This window comes from Oncorhynchus nerka, linkage group LG4, assembly GCF_034236695.1.
Source record: "Oncorhynchus nerka isolate Pitt River linkage group LG4, Oner_Uvic_2.0, whole genome shotgun sequence".
NCBI lineage: Eukaryota > Metazoa > Chordata > Actinopteri > Salmoniformes > Salmonidae > Oncorhynchus > Oncorhynchus nerka.
This window is the reverse complement of record NC_088399.1, coordinates 76,210,138-76,227,549: the sequence shown is the minus strand read 5'-3', so window position 1 is coordinate 76,227,549 and position 17,412 is coordinate 76,210,138. Positions and strand designations below refer to the sequence as shown.

Below are 17,412 nucleotides of genomic sequence, written 5' to 3'. Positions count from 1 at the left end.
ATTCATGTTGCTGTTTATTTGAGCTTTGGCAAAATCCAACCTTGAACTGTTGCACCAGCCAAGCAGCAACGCACACACACACACACACACACACACACACACACACACACACACACACACACACACACACACACACACACACACACACACACACACACACACACACACACACACACACACACAGTCAGTCTACCAATATCAAGGTGTATTTGTTTTTCCCTGCCCACCGTTTTACAGTGTAGGTCCTCCCAAAGCAGGTATTTCCCCCCTACACACACACACACACACACACACACACACACACACACACACACACACACACACACACACACACACACACACACACACACACACACACACACACACACACACACACACACACACACGTGGCAGTGGTACAGAGGGTGGCTGTCTGTGGTTTGAGTTTGAAGCCGTTGCATTGATAACCAGTAGCTGTGACTGGGAGACTGTGTGTCCGTCCCGCCTCGCTCTCCTCCTCTCCTCCACTCCTCCCTCGACCAGTCACTCTCTCTTCTTTTCCTCCTCTCCTCCCTCGCCCAGTCACTATCTCCTCCTCTTTCCTCTCGCCTAGTCAATCTCCTCCTCCCTCGCCCAGTCACTATCTCCTCCTCTCTCCCCTCGCCTAGTCACTCTCTCCTGGGCCACCGCTCCAGGACTGCTCTCCCTCTCCTCTCCCCTCGCCTAGTCACTCTCTCCTGGTTCACCGCTCCAGGACTGCTCTCCCTCTTCTCTGGTGCTAAGGTCGTTTTTGGTCCCTTTTTTGGTACTTTTTGGGTCCTGTTCCAGTTGGATCTTTCAGTCATCATGATACCCTCTCCGCCATTGTTCCTGTTGCTGCTCGGCCTCATGGGAGCGCATGCCACCCCTCCCGTGTCCGTGGACCTCCGCACCGCTGCCGCCATGGGTAAGAACCTCCTGACCTCTAACCCTGACCCATAATCTAAAACCTAAACATTAATTGTATCCCTTAACCTTTTACCATTAGTTATAACCCATATTGCCTCCACAATGGGTCAAGAATCATGATCCACTGACTTGGACTGTTAGCCCAACCCTAACCCCTAACCCCTAATCCATTATTCCTAACCCCAGTTTGCCCCTGACCCCAAATGGTGCAGTCACTTAGCCTCAGAGCCCCCTAAACAACCATCGTACCCTTTCCTAACCCCTAACCCCTGCATCTCTCCATCTTTCGGTCTTTCCTCCTCCTGGTGGTGTCTGCTGTGTAGAGTGGAACAGCCAGAGTGGGTTCTAGAGATAGATTATATGGCTGCTGGTCTAAGGCACTGCAGTCCCTGGTTCGAATCCAGACTGCATCATATCCGGCTGTAATTGGAAGTCCCATAGGGCGGCACACAACTGGCCCAGCGTCATTCAGGTTTGGCTGGAGTAGGCCGTCATTGTAAATAAGAATTTGTTCTTAACTGACTTGCCTAGTTAAATAAAGGTTACATAAAAAATAGAATCACACAGAGAAATCTGTCTCAATGAGTGTTGGTGTTCCAAGCTGGTGCTGGTTAGCTCTTTAGGGCATAGAGGTGGATAGAGTTCTAGCTGTATGTGGTTGGATACTGACTCCAATTGAGTCAGTCAGGGAACATTGAATGGATGTTATAGTTTCAAACTATTTGTTTTTGTGTTAGAATAGTTTATTAAGAGTTTGTTGCTTGTGGGAAGTGTCAGTGTGCTTGAAAGTTTGGCGTTGGTATAATTATTGTAATGAATTGTTAAGTTAGGTGTTCAAGTGTGTGTGGTTGTGTATGTGTGTGTGTTGGATGTTAGAGGAGGTACTGTATAAACGGCTGCAGTGAGGGAGCGATGGAGGTGAAGGGGGAGAAGGGAGATCAGTGATGTTGCATAAACATAGGGTATGAACAATCACATACAGCTACACTCTACTACATACAGCTACACTCTACTACGTACAGCTACACTCTACTACGTACAGCTACACTCTACTACATACAGCTACACTCTACTACGTACAGCTACACTCTGCTACGTACAGCTACACTCTACTACATACAGCTAAACTCTACTACATACAGCTACACTCTACTACATACAGCTACACTCTGCTACATACAGCTACACTCTACTACATACAGCTACACTCTGCTACATACAGCTACACTCTACTACATACAGCTACACTCTACTACGTACAGCTACACTCTGCTACATACAGCTACACTCTACTACATACAGCTACACTCTACTACATACAGCTACACTCTACTACATACAGCTACACTCTACTACATACAGCTACACTCTACTACATATAGCTACACTCTACTACATATAGCTACACTCTACTACGTACAGCTACACTCTACTACGTACAGCTACACTCTACTACGTACAGCTACACTCTACTACATACAGCGACACTCTACTATGTACAGCTACACTCTACTACGTACAGCTACACTCTGCTACATACAGCTACACTCTACTACATACAGCTAACGTACAGCTACACTCTACTACGTACAGCTACACTCTGCTACATACAGCTACACTCTGCTACGTACAGCTACACTCTACTACAAACAGCTACACTCTACTACAACAGCTACACTCTACGTACAGCTACACTCTACTACATACAGCTACACTCTACTACAAACAGCTACACTCTACTACAAACAGCTACACTCTACGTACAGCTACACTCTACTACATACATCTACACTCTACTACGTACAGCTACACTCTACTACATACAGCTAACGTACAGCTACACTCTACTACATACAGCAACACTCTACTGCATACAGCTACACTCTACTGCATATAGCTACACTCTACTACATACAGCTACACTCTACTACATACAGCTACACTCTACTACATACAGCTACACTCTACTACATACAGCTACACTCTGCTACATACAGCTACACTCTACTACATACAGCTACACTCTACTACGTACAGCTACACTCTGCTACATACAGCTACACTCTACTACATATAGCTACACTCTACTACATATAGCTACACTCTACTACGTACAGCTACACTCTACTACGTACAGCTACACTCTACTACGTACAGCTACACTCTACTACATACAGCGACACTCTACTATGTACAGCTACACTTTACTACGTACAGCTACACTCTGCTACATACAGCTACACTCTACTACATACAGCTAACGTACAGCTACACTCTACTACGTACAGCTACACTCTGCTACATACAGCTACACTCTGCTACGTACAGCTACACTCTACTACAAACAGCTACACTCTACTACAACAGCTACACTCTACGTACAGCTACACTCTACTACATACAGCTACACTCTGCTAGGTACAGCTACACTCTACTACAAACAGCTACACTCTACTACAAACAGCTACACTCTACGTACAGCTACACTCTACTACATACATCTACACTCTACTACGTACAGCTACACTCTACTACATACAGCTAACGTACAGCTACACTCTACTACGTACAGCTACACTCTACTACATACAGCAACACTCTACTGCATACAGCTACACTCTACTGCATATAGCTACACTCTACTACATATAGCTACACTCTACTACGTACAGCTACACTCTACTACGTACAGCTACACTCTACTACATACAGCGACACTCTACTATGTACAGCTACACTCTACTACGTACAGCTACACTCTGCTACATACAGCTACACTCTACTACATACAGCTAACGTACAGCTACACTCTACTACGTACAGCTACACTCTGCTACATACAGCTACACTCTGCTACGTACAGCTACACTCTACTACAAACAGCTACACTCTACTACAACAGCTACACTCTACGTACAGCTACACTCTACTACATACAGCTACATTCTGCTAGGTACAGCTACACTCTACTACAAACAGCTACACTCTACTACAAACAGCTACACTCTACGTACAGCTACACTCTACTACATACATCTACACTCTACTACGTACAGCTACACTCTACTACATACAGCTAACGTACAGCTACACTCTACTACGTACAGCTACACTCTACTACATACAGCAACACTCTACTGCATACAGCTACACTCTACTGCATACAGCTACACTCTACTACGTACAGCTACACTCTACTACGTACAGCTACACTCTACTACATACAGCTACACTCTACTACATACAGCTAACGTACAGCTACACTACTACGTACAGCTACACTCTACATACAGCTACACTCCTCTCTCTCTCTCCCTCGTTCTCTACTGCCTCTCTCTCTCTACTGCCTCACTCTCTCCCTCGTTCTCTACTGCCTCTCTCTCTCCCTCGTTCTCTACTGCCTCTCTCTCTACTGCCTCTCTCTCTCCCTCGTTCTCTACTGCCCCTCTCTCTCCCTCGTTCTCTACTGCCCCTCTCTCTCCCTCGTTCTTTACTGCCTCTCTCTCTACTGCCTCTCTCTCTCCCTCGTTCTCTACTGCCTCTCTCTACTGCCTCTCTCTCTCCCTCGTTCTCTACTGCCTCTCTCTCTCCCTCGTTCTCTACTGCCTCTCTCTCTCTACTGCCTCGCTCTCTCTCTACCGCCTCTCTCTCTACTGCCTCTCTCTCTCTCTACTGCCTTTCTCTGTCTACTGGCTCTCTCTCTCTCTACTGCCTCTCTCTCTACTGCCTTTCTCTCTCCCCCGTTCTCTACTGCCTCTCTCTACTGCCTTTCTCTCTCCCTAGTTCTCTACTGCCTCTCTCTCTACTGCCTCTCTCTCTACTGCCTCTCTCTCTCCCTCATTCTCTACTGCCTCTCTCTCTCCTTCGTTCTCTACTGCCTTTCTCTCTCCCTCGTTCTCTACTGCCCCTCTCTCGCTCTACTGCCACTTTCTCTCCCTCGTTCTCTACTCCCTCTCTCTCTACTGCCTCCCTCTCCCCCTCGTTCTCTACTGCCTTTCTCTCTCTCTCTGCTGCCTCTCTCTCTCCCTCGTTCTCTACTGCCTCTCTCTCTCTACTGCCTTTCTCTCTCCCTTGTTCTCTACTGCCCCTCTCTCTCTACTGCCTTTCTCTCTCCCTTGTTCTCTACTGCCCCTCTCTCTCTACTGCCTTTCTCTCTCCCTTGTTCTCTACTGCCCCTCTCTCTCTAATGTCTTTGTCTTTCTCTCTACTGCCTCTCTCTCTCCCCCTCGTTGTCTATGACTCACTGTGACGCTCTCTATTTCTCTCTCTAGCTTGCTGTATTGTGTGTATTTTACTTTGTTGAGGTGACAGTAGATTGAGCTTTTTTTGGAAAACGTATCTTCTCTCTCTCATCATCTTCATCATCATCGTATCTATAACTCAAAATCATCTAAGGCTTCCTCTCAGTCTGGTTCAGTCTGGTTCCGGGTGATTAATACACCCAGACTCATTGACCTCTCATTCTCTCCCTCTATCTTGTCTCCCTTTCACACCATCCATCCCTTCCTCCCTCCCTAATACCCCACTCTCTCGCTCTCTCTCTTTGCCCCTCCCATTATTTGCTCCTCCCTCTTACCTTTCTCCTCACTCCTTGCATCCTCATACCTGGTTCTCACTCTCCCTCTCCACTCTTTCACTCCCCCTCCCCACGCTTTCACTCCCCCTTTCTACTCTTTCCTCCCACTTCCCCCTCTTGTCCTCCCCCCACCTCTACAAATCCCTCCTCTCTCAATTGAATTCAAAGGGAATATGAACAGCAGAATTGACCAGCCATTGAAGCCATTTTCAGCCATTTTCTGAATAGGAATTTGAATAGTAGTAATCATTGTCACTAATAATAATCAATCCCCCCCTCCAGCGGCAGGTCTGTGTAACACTCGCCCTACAGACCTGGTGTTCATCGTGGACAGCAGTAGGAGCGTGCGTCCGTCAGAGTTCGAGCAGGTCAAGGTGTTCCTGGCCAAGGTCATCGAGGGACTGGATGTTGGACCTGACGCCACACGGGTCGGAGTGGTCAACTATGCCAGCCGCGTCAAGAATGAGGTGTGTGTGTTTGAGTGGTGAGATATAGAATTTTGATGGACTCCATAACTGTCCTGACATTCACTGATGTCCACACGTTCTGTATGCTGCCCCCTTCTGACTCTCCTGAGTACTACATCACCGCTATGTTGTCCCCAAAAGTTCCAAGATAATCTATTTAGGATGTACTCACACACACACACACACACACACACACACACACACACACACACACACACACACACACACACACACACACACACACACACCTAACTCTTGTCTCTCTCCAGCTGTCTCTGAAGACCCATAAAACCAAGGCAGGTCTGGTAAAGGCTGTGACTAAGATCGAGCCCCTGTCCACTGGCACCATGACCGGCCTTGCTATCCAGTTCGCCCTCAACGTAGCTTTCAGCGAGGCTGAGGGCGCCCGCGTCAAGTCCCCAGACATCAGCAAGGTAGGTTAGACGCACACCAGACCTGGGTTCAAATCCTATCTGAAATCTTTAAAATACTTACATTTTCTTTAGCCTGCCTGTAGTGCCAGATGGGTGGGTTTTACATTTTTGGGACTTTTGTATTTGGTCCATTGCAACAGGCAAGCTCAATCAAACACCGTGGCCTTTACACAACCCTTATCGCCATTTTGTGTCTCAGCGACCGGCTGCTGTTTAATGTCTGCGTGACCTAACCTGGTTCCTGTTAATCAACTAGTCTATCCAACTAATGTCGTATCGTTGCCATATCTCCTCCAGGTGGCCATCATTGTGACAGACGGTCGTCCCCAGGACAACGTAAAGGATGTGGCGGCGCGTGCCCGGGATGCAGGTATCGAGCTATACGCCATTGGCGTAGGGCGTGTAGACCTGAATACGCTGAAGCAGATCGCCAGCGAGCAGCTGGACGACCACGTGGACTACGTAGAGAGCTACTCAGTCATCGAGAAACTCACCAAGAAGTTCCAGGAGGCTTTCTGTGGTGAGAGAGGGAGGGAGGGAGGGAGAGGAAAGACAGGAAGGACAGAGAAGGGAGAGAAAGAGGGAATGAAAGAGATGGTAATCATAAGATGGCCATACTAGAAAAGACTAACATTGCAATATGGTCTGATATGTTACTGATAAGTGGTCTGTTCTAGTGTGGCCTATTGACAAGGAGAGAGGATGTGTTTGACAAGGAGAGAGGATGTGTTTGACAAGGAGAAAGGATGTGTTTGACAAGGAGAGAGGATGTGTTTGACAAGGAGATGGGATGTGTTTGACAAGGAGAGAGGATGTGTTTGACAAGGAGATGGGATGTGTTTGACAAGGAGAGAGGATGTGTTTGACAAGGAGAGAGGATGTGTTTGACAAGGAGAGAGGATGTGTTTGACAAGGAGAGAGGATGTGATTGACAAGGAGATGGGGTGTGTTTGACAAGGAGAGAGGATGTGTTTGACAAGGAGAGAGGATGTGTTTGACAAGGAGAGAGGATGTGTTTGACAAGGAGAGAGGATGTGTTTGACAAGGAGAGAGGATGTGTTTGACAAGTAGGGAGGATGTGTTTGACAAGGAGAAAGGATGTGTTTGACAAGGAGAAAGGATGTGTTTAACAAGGAGAGAGGATGTGTTTGACAAAGGAGGGAAGGAGAGAGGATGTGTTTGACAAGGAGAGAGGATGTGTTTGACAAAGGAGGGAAGGAGAGAGGATGTGTTTGACAAGGAGAGAGGATGTGTTTGACAAGGAGATGGGATGTGTTTGACAAGGAGATGGGATGTGTTTGACAAGGAGATGGGATGTGTTTGACAAGGAGGGAGGATGTGTTTGACAAGGAGGGAGGATGTGTTTGACAAGGAGAGAGGATGTGTTTGACAAGGAGAGAGGATGTGTTTGACAAGGAGAAAGGATGTGTTTGACAAGGAGATGGGATGTGTTTGACAAGGAGATGGGATGTGTTTGACAAGGAGAGAGGATGTGTTTGACAAGGAGAGAGGATGTGTTTGACAAAGGAGGGAAGGAGAGAGGATGTGTTTGACAAGGAGAGAGGATGTGTTTGACAAAGGAGGGAAGGAGAGAGGATGTGTTTGACAAGGAGAGAGGATGTGTTTGACAAGGAGATGGGATGTGTTTGACAAGGAGAGAGGATGTGTTTGACAAGGAGAGAGGATGTGTTTGACAAGGAGATGGGATGTGTTTGACAAGGAGATGGGATGTGTTTGACAAGGAGGGAGGATGTGTTTGACAAGGAGAGAGGATGTGTTTGACAAGGAGAGAGGATGTGTTTGACAAGGAGAGAGGATGTGTTTGACAAAGGAGGGAAGGAGAGAGGATGTGTTTGACAAGGAGATGGGATGTGTTTGACAAGGAGATGGGATGTGTTTGACAAGGAGGGAGGATGTGTTTGACAAGGAGAGAGGATGTGTTTGACAAGGAGAGAGGATGTGTTTGACAAGGAGAGAGGATGTGTTTGACAAGGAGAAAGGATGTGTTTGACAAGGAGATGGGATGTGTTTGACAAGGAGATGGGATGTGTTTGACAAGGAGAGAGGATGTGTTTGACAAGGAGAGAGGATGTGTTTGACAAAGGAGGGAAGGAGAGAGGATGTGTTTGACAAGGAGAGAGGATGTGTTTGACAAGGAGAGAGGATGTGTTTGACAAGGAGAGAGAATGTGTTTGACAAAGGAGGGAAGGAGAGAGGATGTGTTTGACAAGGAGAGAGGATGTGTTTGACAAGGAGAGAGGATGTGTTTGACAAGGAGATGGGATGTGTTTGACAAGGAGAGAGGATGTGTTTGACAAGGAGAGAGGGTGTGTTTGACAAGGAGATGGGATGTGTTTGACAAGGAGATGGGATGTGTTTGACAAGGAGGGAGGATGTGTTTGACAAGGAGAGAGGATGTGTTTGACAAGGAGAGAGGATGTGTTTGACAAGGAGAGAGGATGTGTTTGACAAGGAGATGGGATGTGTTTGACAAGGAGAGAGGATGTGTTTGACAAGGAGGGAGGATGTGTTTGACAAAGGAGGGAAGGAGAGAGGATGTGTTTGACAAGGAGGGAGGATGTGTTTGACAAGGAGAGAGGATGTGTTTGACAAAGGAGGGAAGGAGAGAGGATGTGTTTGACAAGGAGAGAGGATGTGTTTGACAAAGGAGGGAAGGAGAGAGGATGTGTTTGACAAAGGAGGGAAGGAGAGAGGATGTGTTTGACGGAGGGAGGGAGGATGTGTTTGACAGAGGGAGGGAGGATGTGTTTGACAGAGGGAGGGAGGATGTGTTTGACAAGGAGAGAGGATGTGTTTGACGGAGGGAGGGAGGATGTGTTTGACAGAGGGAGGGAGGATGTGTTTGACAGAGGGAGGGAGAATGTGTTTGACAAGGAGAGAGGATGTGTTTGACGGAGGGAGGGAGGGAGGATGTGTTTGACAGAGGGAGGGAGGATGTGTTTGACAGAGGGAGGGAGGATGTGTTTGACAAGGAGAGAGGATGTGTTTGACAAGGAGAGAGGATGTGTTTGACAGAGGGAGGGAGGATGTGTTTGACAAGGAGAGAGGATGTGTTTGACAGAGGGAGGGAGGATGTGTTTGACAAGGAGAGAGGATGTGTTTGACGGAGGGAGGGAGGGAGGATGTGTTTGACAGAGGGAGGGAGGATGTGTTTGACAGAGGGAGGGAGGATGTGTTTGACAAGGAGAGAGGATGTGTTTGACAAAGGAGGGAAGGAGAGAGGATGTGTTTGACAAGGAGAAGGGATGTGTTTGACAAGGAGATGGGATGTGTTTGACAAGGAGATGGGATGTGTTTGACAAGGAGGGAGGATGTGTTTGACAAGGAGAGAGGATGTGTTTGACAAGGAGAGAGGATGTGTTTGACAAGGAGAAAGGATGTGTTTGACAAGGAGATGGGATGTGTTTGACAAGGAGATGGGATGTGTTTGACAAGGAGAGAGGATGTGTTTGACAAGGAGAGAGATGTGTTTGACAAAGGAGGGAAGGAGAGAGGATGTGTTTGACAAGGAGAGAGGATGTGTTTGACAAGGAGAGAGGATGTGTTTGACAAGGAGAGAGGGTGTGTTTGACAAAGGAGGGAAGGAGAGAGGATGTGTTTGACAAGGAGAGAGGATGTGTTTGACAAGGAGAGGATGGTTTGATGTGTTTGACAAGGAGATGGGATGTGTTTGACAAGGAGAGAGGATGTGTTTGACAAGGAGAGAGGGTGTGTTTGACAAGGAGATGGGATGTGTTTGACAAGGAGATGGGATGTGTTTGACAAGGAGGGAGGATGTGTTTGACAAGGAGAGAGGATGTGTTTGACAAGGAGAGAGGATGTGTTTGACAAGGAGAGAGGATGTGTTTGACAAGGAGATGGGATGTGTTTGACAAGGAGAGAGGATGTGTTTGACAAGGAGGGAGGATGTGTTTGACAAAGGAGGGAAGGAGAGAGGATGTGTTTGACAAGGAGGGAGGATGTGTTTGACAAGGAGAGAGGATGTGTTTGACAAAGGAGGGAAGGAGAGAGGATGTGTTTGACAAGGAGAGAGGATGTGTTTGACAAAGGAGGGAAGGAGAGAGGATGTGTTTGACAAAGGAGGGAAGGAGAGAGGATGTGTTTGACGGAGGGAGGGAGGATGTGTTTGACAGAGGGAGGGAGGATGTGTTTGACAGAGGGAGGGAGGATGTGTTTGACAGAGGGAGGGAGGATGTGTTTGACAAGGAGAGAGGATGTGTTTGACGGAGGGAGGGAGGATGTGTTTGACAGAGGGAGGGAGGATGTGTTTGACAGAGGGAGGGAGAATGTGTTTGACAAGGAGAGAGGATGTGTTTGACGGAGGGAGGGAGGGAGGATGTGTTTGACAGAGGGAGGGAGGATGTGTTTGACAGAGGGAGGGAGAATGTGTTTGACAGAGGGAGGGAGGATGTGTTTGACAGAGGGAGGGAGGATGTGTTTGACAGAGGGAGGGAGGATGTGTTTGACAAGGAGAGAGGATGTGTTTGACAAGGAGAGAGGATGTGTTTGACAGAGGGAGGGAGGATGTGTTTGACAAGGAGAGAGGATGTGTTTGACAGAGGGAGGGAGGATGTGTTTGACAGGGAGGGAGGGAGGGAGGATGTGTTTGACAGAGGGAGGAGGATGTGTTTGACAGAGGGAGGGAGAATGTGTTTGACAAGGGAGAGAGATGTGTTTGACGGAGGGAGGGAGGGAGGATGTGTTTGACAGAGGGAGGGAGGATGTGTTTGACAGAGGGAGGGAGAATGTGTTTGACAGAGGGAGGGAGAATGTGTTTGACAAGGAGAGAGGATGTGTTTGACAGAGGGAGGGAGAATGTGTTTGACAAGGAGAGAGGATGTGTTTGACGGAGGGAGGGAGGGAGGTTGTGTTTGACAGAGGGAGGGAGGATGTGTTTGACAGAGGGAGGGAGGATGTGTTTGACAGAGGGAGGGAGGATGTGTTTGAGAGGGAGGGAGGATGTGTTTGACAAGGAGAGAGGATGTGTTTGACAGAGGGAGGGAGGATGTGTTTGACAAGGAGAGAGGATGTGTTTGACGGAGGGAGGGAGGATGTGTTTGACAGAGGGAGGGAGGATGTGTTTGACAAGGAGAGAGGATGTGTTTGACAGAGGGAGGGAGGATGTGTTTGACAAGGAGAGAGGATGTGTTTGACGGAGGGAGGGAGGATGTGTTTGACAGAGGGAGGGAGGATGTGTTTGACGGAGGGAGGGAGGGAGGGAGGGGGATTGGAGAGAAGTCTTCACCATCATCGTCCTTTTCTTCATCCTCACCAAAGGATTTGGTGGGTGTGGCTAGGGTAAGGTGTCATTCTTCAGTAACTCCTCCTCCTCTGAGGGGTGAGACTGAAGCTTCTGATTAGTGTTCCACTAGTGTTAATCAAATCAAACCTCCAATCAGCTCCAGCCTTGGGGGGGCCATTTGCTAGCTGTTTGAATGGCGCTTGTATATAGCCAATCATGTTGGATGACCCTCCCAGGGGTGGAGCTGCATGTAAACAGGGATGGCTTCATATTGGACGAGCCTATACCTGACAGTGACATAATTTGGAAACTACCAATTACCTTTTCTAATTCCAATTTCCACATTTATTTTCAATTGGGACAATAAAGCTATTTGGTCTAAAGCAGGTATAAATCTCTCCAAACTCTCCCACCCCTGTCTCTTTAAAGATCCACTGTCTTCTACAACAAACATCAGATTCCAGTAGATCCTACCGGATTCCTTTTAAATCACTAGATCTCAGTGGATCCTTAAAATCAACTGTAGATTTTCCTCCAGTTTTCAAACTGACATAGTGTTATTCTGTCCCCTAACCCCCACCACCCCACCCCTGTGGTGTGTGTGTGTCTGCGAGCGTGCTTCTACGTGTGCCTGCATGTGTGTGTGTGTGTGTCTGTGCGTACCTGTGTGTCTGTGCGTACCTCCTGTGTATGTGTGTCTGTGCGTACCTCCTGTGTATGTGTGTCTGTGCGTACCTCCTGTGTATGTGTGTCTGTGCGTACCTCCTGTGTCTGTGCGTACCTCCTGTGTATGTGTGTCTGTGCGTACCTCCTGTGTATGTGTGTCTGTGCGTACCTCCTGTGTATGTGTGTCTGTGCGTACCTCCTGTGTATGTGTGTCTGTGCGTACCTCCTGTGTATGTGTGTCTGTGCGTACCTCCTGTGTATGTGTGTCTGTGCATGCCTAGACACAGTGGCGGACCTGTGTGCCACTGGAGATCATGACTGTCAGCAGGTATGCATCAGCGCACCAGGGTCATTCAAGTGTGCCTGCAAGGATGGCTTCAGTCTACTGGAGGATGGCAAAAGCTGCAGCGGTGAGTGTGTGTGTGTGTGCGCGTGTGTGAGAGAGAGAGTAAGTCTGTGTGTGTGTGTGTGAGAGAGAGAGAGAATTATAGAATGTATGAGTATTGTAGAATTTGAGTGTGATGTGTAAACATCCCCCTCGTCCCCCCAGCCTGCAGTAATGCCGCCACAGACGTGGTGTTCCTGATCGATGGTTCTAAGAGTGTGCGTCCAGAGAACTTTGAACTGGTCAAGAAGTGGATCAACCAGATCGTAGACAAACTGGACGTCTCCGAGACCAAGGCTCATGTTGGACTGGTCCAGTACTCCAGCTCTGTCAAACAGGTGTGTGTGTGTTTTAATAACATGAGATTACAGGATTACAATTTGAGGATCACTTTATTTATTTATTATTGTGAGAAACCTTTGACTAACTGTGATAACTCACAACCTCCTCACCCTCCTCGTCCTCCCGTCTCAGGAGTTCCCTCTGGGACGTTACAACAACAAGAAGGACCTAAAGGACGCAGTGAAGAAGATGGCCTACATGGAGAGGGGGACCATGACAGGACAGGCCCTGCGCTACCTGACCGACAGCAGCTTTGCACCAGCCGGTGGGGCACGGCCCGGGGTGGCCAAGGTCGGCATTGTGTTCACCGATGGACGTAGCCAGGACTACATCGGAGACGCCGCCAAGAAGGCCAAGGAGCAAGGTGAGGGAGGGAAGAAGGAAGAGTGTTTAAGTGTGTGTGTGAAAACATGTATGAATACATGTGTAGTCATCTCCAAGGGTCAGTCACGTTTATTTTGTGACGTTTTACTGTGGATCCACTCTGCATGAGGTATTAAAGTGTGTGTGTATGTCTCTAATCATGGTCTTTCTAACACCCAACCCTCTCTCTCCCTCTCCCCCCCTCGCTCTCTCCCTCGCCTACTCTCCCCCCCACCCTCTCACTCTCTCCCCCACCCTCTCACTCTCTCCCCCTCGCTCTCTCCCTCTCACCCTCTCGCTCTCTCCCCCACTCCCTCTCTCCCCCTCACTCTCCCCCCCTCTCTATCTCTCTCTAGGTTTTAGGATGTATGCTGTGGGCGTGGGTAATGCTGTAGAGGATGAGTTGAGGGAGATAGCATCACAGCCAACAGGAGAACACTACTTCTACACTGCTGACTTCAAAGCCATGACAGCCATTGCTAAGAAGCTGCAGATCAACATCTGTCAAGGTCTGACACACACACATACACCAACACACATTCACACACACATACACCAACACACATTCACACACACACCTGTTTGACAGAGCTGGAGTACTGGACCAGTCCAACATGAGCCCTGGTCTCGGAGACACGATCTGGTTGATCCACTTCTTGACCAGCTGCAAGGTTCTCTGGATGCACACTCTTAGAACCATTGTTTAGGAACACCACGTCTGTGGCGGCATTACTGCAGGCTGGGGGGACGAGGGGGATGAGGGGTATTAAACAAATACACATCACACTCAAAACTCTACACTACACATATATTTAATCATTCTCTCTCTCATTTAATCACACACACAGAATGTCTTCCCTGCTCATAAGGTAAATCTCCACTACCCTATGTGACTATGCTGTCTGTCTTTACAGAGGAGGACCCATGTGATTGTGACTTTATGCTGTCTGTCTTTACAGAGGAGGACCCATGTGAATGTGACTTTATGCTGTCTGTCTTTACAGAGGAGGACCCATGTGAATGTGACTTTATGCTGTCTGTCTTTACAGAGGAGGACCCATGTGAATGTGACTTTATGCTGTCTGTCTTTACAGAGGAGGACCCATGTGAATGTGACTTTATGCTGTCTGTCTTTACAGAGGAGGACCCATGTGAATGTGACTTTATGCTGTCTGTCTTTACAGAGGAGGACCCATGTGAATGTGACTCTGTCGTTAAGTTCCAGAAAAAAGTAGAAGAAGCCTTACAGGCACTTACGAAAAAACATATCCTTTACAAGAGTGTGAGAGTACGGTAAAAGTGTTGTTACCACTGTGTTACATCTGCCTTGCTGTAGATTCCTTGACTCTGATTTCACTGGAGGGCGTGTCAAAGAGGATCGCTGCACTGGAGAACAAGATTGTCTGAGGATACACACACATACCCCAAACACCCCCCACAACACACACCCTGTTTTTACTTCCTGTTGAGTCTGAAGAGGAGTTTATGACCTCTGAGCTTTGACCCCCGCCCCATTTCTCTTTAGCACCCCTCTCTTTCTGCCTCACCTTGTCCATCACTGGGTTTCCTGGAGATGGAGCACCGGTCACCATGGTAACTCATCTTCTGTCTGTGCCTCTGAAAGTCTCCCCCCATAGGCAGCCTGTGTGTGCGTTAATAAAAGTCTTCCCTCATAGGGAACCGGTGTTTGTAACACTGAAGGGTCCTATCTTTAAGGCGGCCTGTGTGTGCGCAATGTATAGTCTTCCCCAAAGGCAGCTTGTGTCTTGTCATTCCCAGTGGAACAGGACATCAGTTCCATTGATCATTTTGTTGTTATGTGTCTCTCCCTGCATCTCTCACTCATCTCTTTCTTTCCCCTGTTGTCACCATACGAAGTTATCTATTTTGTATGGAATATATATATAAAAGGTAATTTAATATAAGATTGGTCTTAAAGATACATGTGCTGATGATGTTTTTATTTTCCTAAATAAAGACATTTCAGGAAGTATACATTGTTAATATAAGTGGAGAAGGTATGATACAACTGACGTCATCATGATCATGAGCTACACAGTGTGAGGAGCAGTGTTCACTGGGAGTACTGAAAATCAAATCTCATTTTATTTGTCACATTCACATGTTTAGCAGATGTTATTGTGAGTGTAGCAAAATGCTTGTCTCCAACAGTGCAGTAATATCTAACAGTAATAGCTAACAATTTCACAACAATACACACAAATCTAAAGTAAAGGAATGGAGTTATAGAATATATAGATATTTGGGCGAGCGATGTCAGAGCGGCATAGTATAAGATACAGTAGAATAGGATAGAATACAATAGATGAGATGAGTAATGCAAAATATGTAAACATTATTAACTCTTAGTGATCCCTTTGCGTGCCAATCCCGTTAATGGGATTGATTTGACAACACCCAGTGAAATAGCAGCGCGCCAAATTCAAAAACAGAAATACTCATAATAATTCATAAATCATACAAGTCTTGTTTTTTAAAATTTTTATTTGACCCCTTTTTCTCCCCAATTTCGTGGTATCCAATTATTAGTAGCTACTATCTTGTCTCATCGCTACAACTCCCGTACGGGCTCGGGAGAGACGAAGGTTGAAAGTCATGCATCCTCCGAGACACAATCCAACCAAGCTGCACTGCTTCTTAACACAGCGCTCATCCAACCCGTAAGCCAGCCGCACCAATGTGTCGGAGGAAACACCGTACACCTGGCAACCTTGGTTAGCGTGCACTGCTCCCAGCCAGCCACAGGAGTCGCTGGTGTGCGATGAGACAAGGACATCCCTATCGGCCAAACCCTCCCTAACCCGGACGACGCTAGGCCAATTGTGCATCGCCCCACGGACCTCCCGGTCACGGCCGGTTACGATAGAGCCTGGGCGCGAACCCAGAGTCTCTGGTGGCACAGCTAGCGCTGCAATACAGCTCCCTTAATCACTGCGCCACCCAGGAGGCATGAACTTCTTGTTAATCCAGCCACAGTATCAGATTTCAAAAAGGTTTTACGGCAAAAGCAAACCATGCTATTATCTTTATATATCCAAATGTCCTTATATATCCAAAATATCCAGTTATTTGGCGCGTATGATTCAGAAAATACACCGGTTCCAACTCCCGCAACATGACTACACATTATCTAATTAGTTACCTGTAAACTTGATCCAAACATTTCAAACAACTGTCCTAATCCAACTTTAGGTATTTTTAAATGTAAATAATCGATCAAATTTAAGACGGAATAAACTCTGTTCAATACCGGAGGAAAACAAAGTGGAGCGTGCTTTTCAGGTCACGCGCCTCTATCAAACAGTACACTTCACTCGACCCTCGTTCTGAACAGGGCTACTTCTTCATTTATCAAAGGAAAAACATCAACCAATTTCTAAAGACTGGTGACATCCAGTGGAAGCGATAGCAACTCCACCCTCTGGAGAGCCCTGCGGTTGCGGGCGGTGCAGTTGCTGTACCAGGCGGTGATGCAGCCTGAAAGGATGCTCTTAATTGTGCATCTGTAAAAGTTTGTGAGGGTTTAAGGTGCTAAGCCAAATTGCTTCAGCCTCCTGAGGTTGAAGAGGCGCTTTTGCGCCTTCTTCACCACCCTCTGTGTGGGTGGGCCATTTCAGTTTTTATGTGATGTGTACACCGAGGAACTTTAAGCTTTCCACCTGCTCCACTACGGTCCTGTCTGTGGATAGGGGGGTGCTCCCTCTGCTGTTTCCTGAAGTCCACGATCAGCTCCTTTGTTTTGTTGATGTTGGACGAGAGGTTATTTTTCTGGCACCACACTCCCAGGGCCTTCACCTCTTCTCTGTAGGCTGTCTCGTCAGTGTTGGTAATCAGGCCTACTACTGATGTGTCTTCTGCAAACTTGATGATTGAGTTGGAGGTATGTGTGGCCACGCAGTCATGGGTGAACAGGGAGTACAATATGATTTGATTTTGATTTGAACAGGGAGTACAGGAGGGGGCTGAGG

The 17,412-nt window shown here is 47.5% G+C and overlaps 1 protein-coding gene and 1 long non-coding RNA gene across 3 annotated transcripts in view; one reads left to right on the top strand and one right to left on the bottom strand.

Annotated features, from left to right (window-relative positions):
- The first annotated feature begins 568 nt into the window (after positions 1-568).
- matn1 (matrilin 1) lies at positions 569-14,869 on the top strand. The gene is made up of 10 exons (XM_029658582.2): positions 569-925; positions 5,786-5,970; positions 6,240-6,404; positions 6,702-6,924; positions 12,615-12,743; positions 12,884-13,056; positions 13,193-13,424; positions 13,780-13,932; positions 14,608-14,688; positions 14,781-14,869. Exons 1-10 carry the CDS (start codon positions 826-828, stop codon positions 14,828-14,830), a joined length of 1,491 nt encoding a protein of 496 aa, XP_029514442.1. The 5' UTR covers positions 569-825; the 3' UTR covers positions 14,831-14,869.
- Positions 13,299-17,412, bottom strand: part of LOC115128609 (uncharacterized) — a 7,750-nt gene continuing 3,636 nt past the window's right edge. Inside the window, exons 1-3 of one of the 2 annotated variants that reach the window (XR_003863539.2) lie at positions 14,733-14,821; positions 14,002-14,162; positions 13,299-13,386 (exon numbers count right to left, since the gene is read on the bottom strand). This is a non-coding gene — a long non-coding RNA (uncharacterized LOC115128609). Of the gene's footprint in view, positions 13,387-14,001; positions 14,163-14,732; positions 14,822-17,412 lie in introns of those variants that run through there. The other variant, XR_010463840.1, reaches the window with a different exon arrangement.

Coding starts and splice junctions, on each gene's coding strand:
- matn1 (XM_029658582.2), top strand. CDS start 826: ATGATACCCTCTCCGCCATTGTTCCTGTTGCTGCTCGGCCTCATGGGA. Junction 6,405..6,701: donor AGTCCCCAGACATCAGCAAG/GTAGGTTAGACG, acceptor TATCTCCTCCAG/GTGGCCATCATTGTGACAGA. Junction 12,744..12,883: donor GGATGGCAAAAGCTGCAGCG/GTGAGTGTGTGT, acceptor TCGTCCCCCCAG/CCTGCAGTAATGCCGCCACA.